This window comes from Eimeria mitis, genomic scaffold (assembly GCF_000499745.2).
Source record: "Eimeria mitis Houghton genomic scaffold, Emh_scaff4061, whole genome shotgun sequence".
Classification (NCBI taxonomy): domain Eukaryota; phylum Apicomplexa; class Conoidasida; order Eucoccidiorida; family Eimeriidae; genus Eimeria; species Eimeria mitis.
The window spans coordinates 4,896-5,453 of record NW_013572394.1 but is presented as its reverse complement, the minus strand read 5'-3'; the positions used below and the strand labels follow the sequence as shown (position 1 = coordinate 5,453).

The window sequence follows — 558 nt, the reverse complement described above, 5'->3', positions numbered from 1 at the left end:
GCAGCAGCAGCAGCAGCAGCAGCAGCAGCAGCAGAGTTGATGCTGCTTCATCTCCCTCCAGGTCATTCCCCCTGGTTCCGTTCTATCCAGCCTTTCCTCGTTCTCTTGCTGAGCAGCAGCAGCAGCAGCAGCAGCAGCAGCAGCGGCAGCAGCAGCAGCAGCAGCAGCAGCGGCAGCAGCAGCAAATTACATGTCCTGTTGCTGTTGCTGCTGATACAGAGACAGCACCAAATGCAGCAGAAACAGCAGCAGCAACAACAGCAGCAGCAGCAGCAACAACCCCTGCGAATATGGGGTGGCTGCGTGGGGGGCACTGGAGCCCCACTGCAGCAGCAGCAGCAGCAGCAGCAGCAACAGCAGCAGCAACACATGCAGCATCTCCTGCTGCAGAGGCTCGAGCTGCTGCTGCTGCTGCTGCTGCTGCTGATGCTGTCGATACACCGCAGCTGCCAGCATGCAGCAGCGGCTTTCACGCATGTCAGGGGTTTCCTTTCCCTGCAGCAGCAGCAGCAGCAGCAGCAGCACCAGCAGCAGCAGCAGCAGCAGCACCAGCAGCAG

The 558-nt window shown here is 60.6% G+C and overlaps 1 protein-coding gene across 1 annotated transcript in view; it reads left to right on the top strand.

The window, feature by feature from the left end:
* EMH_0072110 (uncharacterized protein) overlaps positions 1-558 on the top strand; it is a gene marked incomplete at both ends in the record, with an annotated part of 2,928 nt that overhangs the window by 114 nt on the left and 2,256 nt on the right. The window contains one exon of the mRNA XM_013499175.1: positions 3-558. Coding sequence (XP_013354629.1) covers positions 3-558 — 556 coding nt within the window. The remainder of the gene's footprint in view (positions 1-2) is intronic.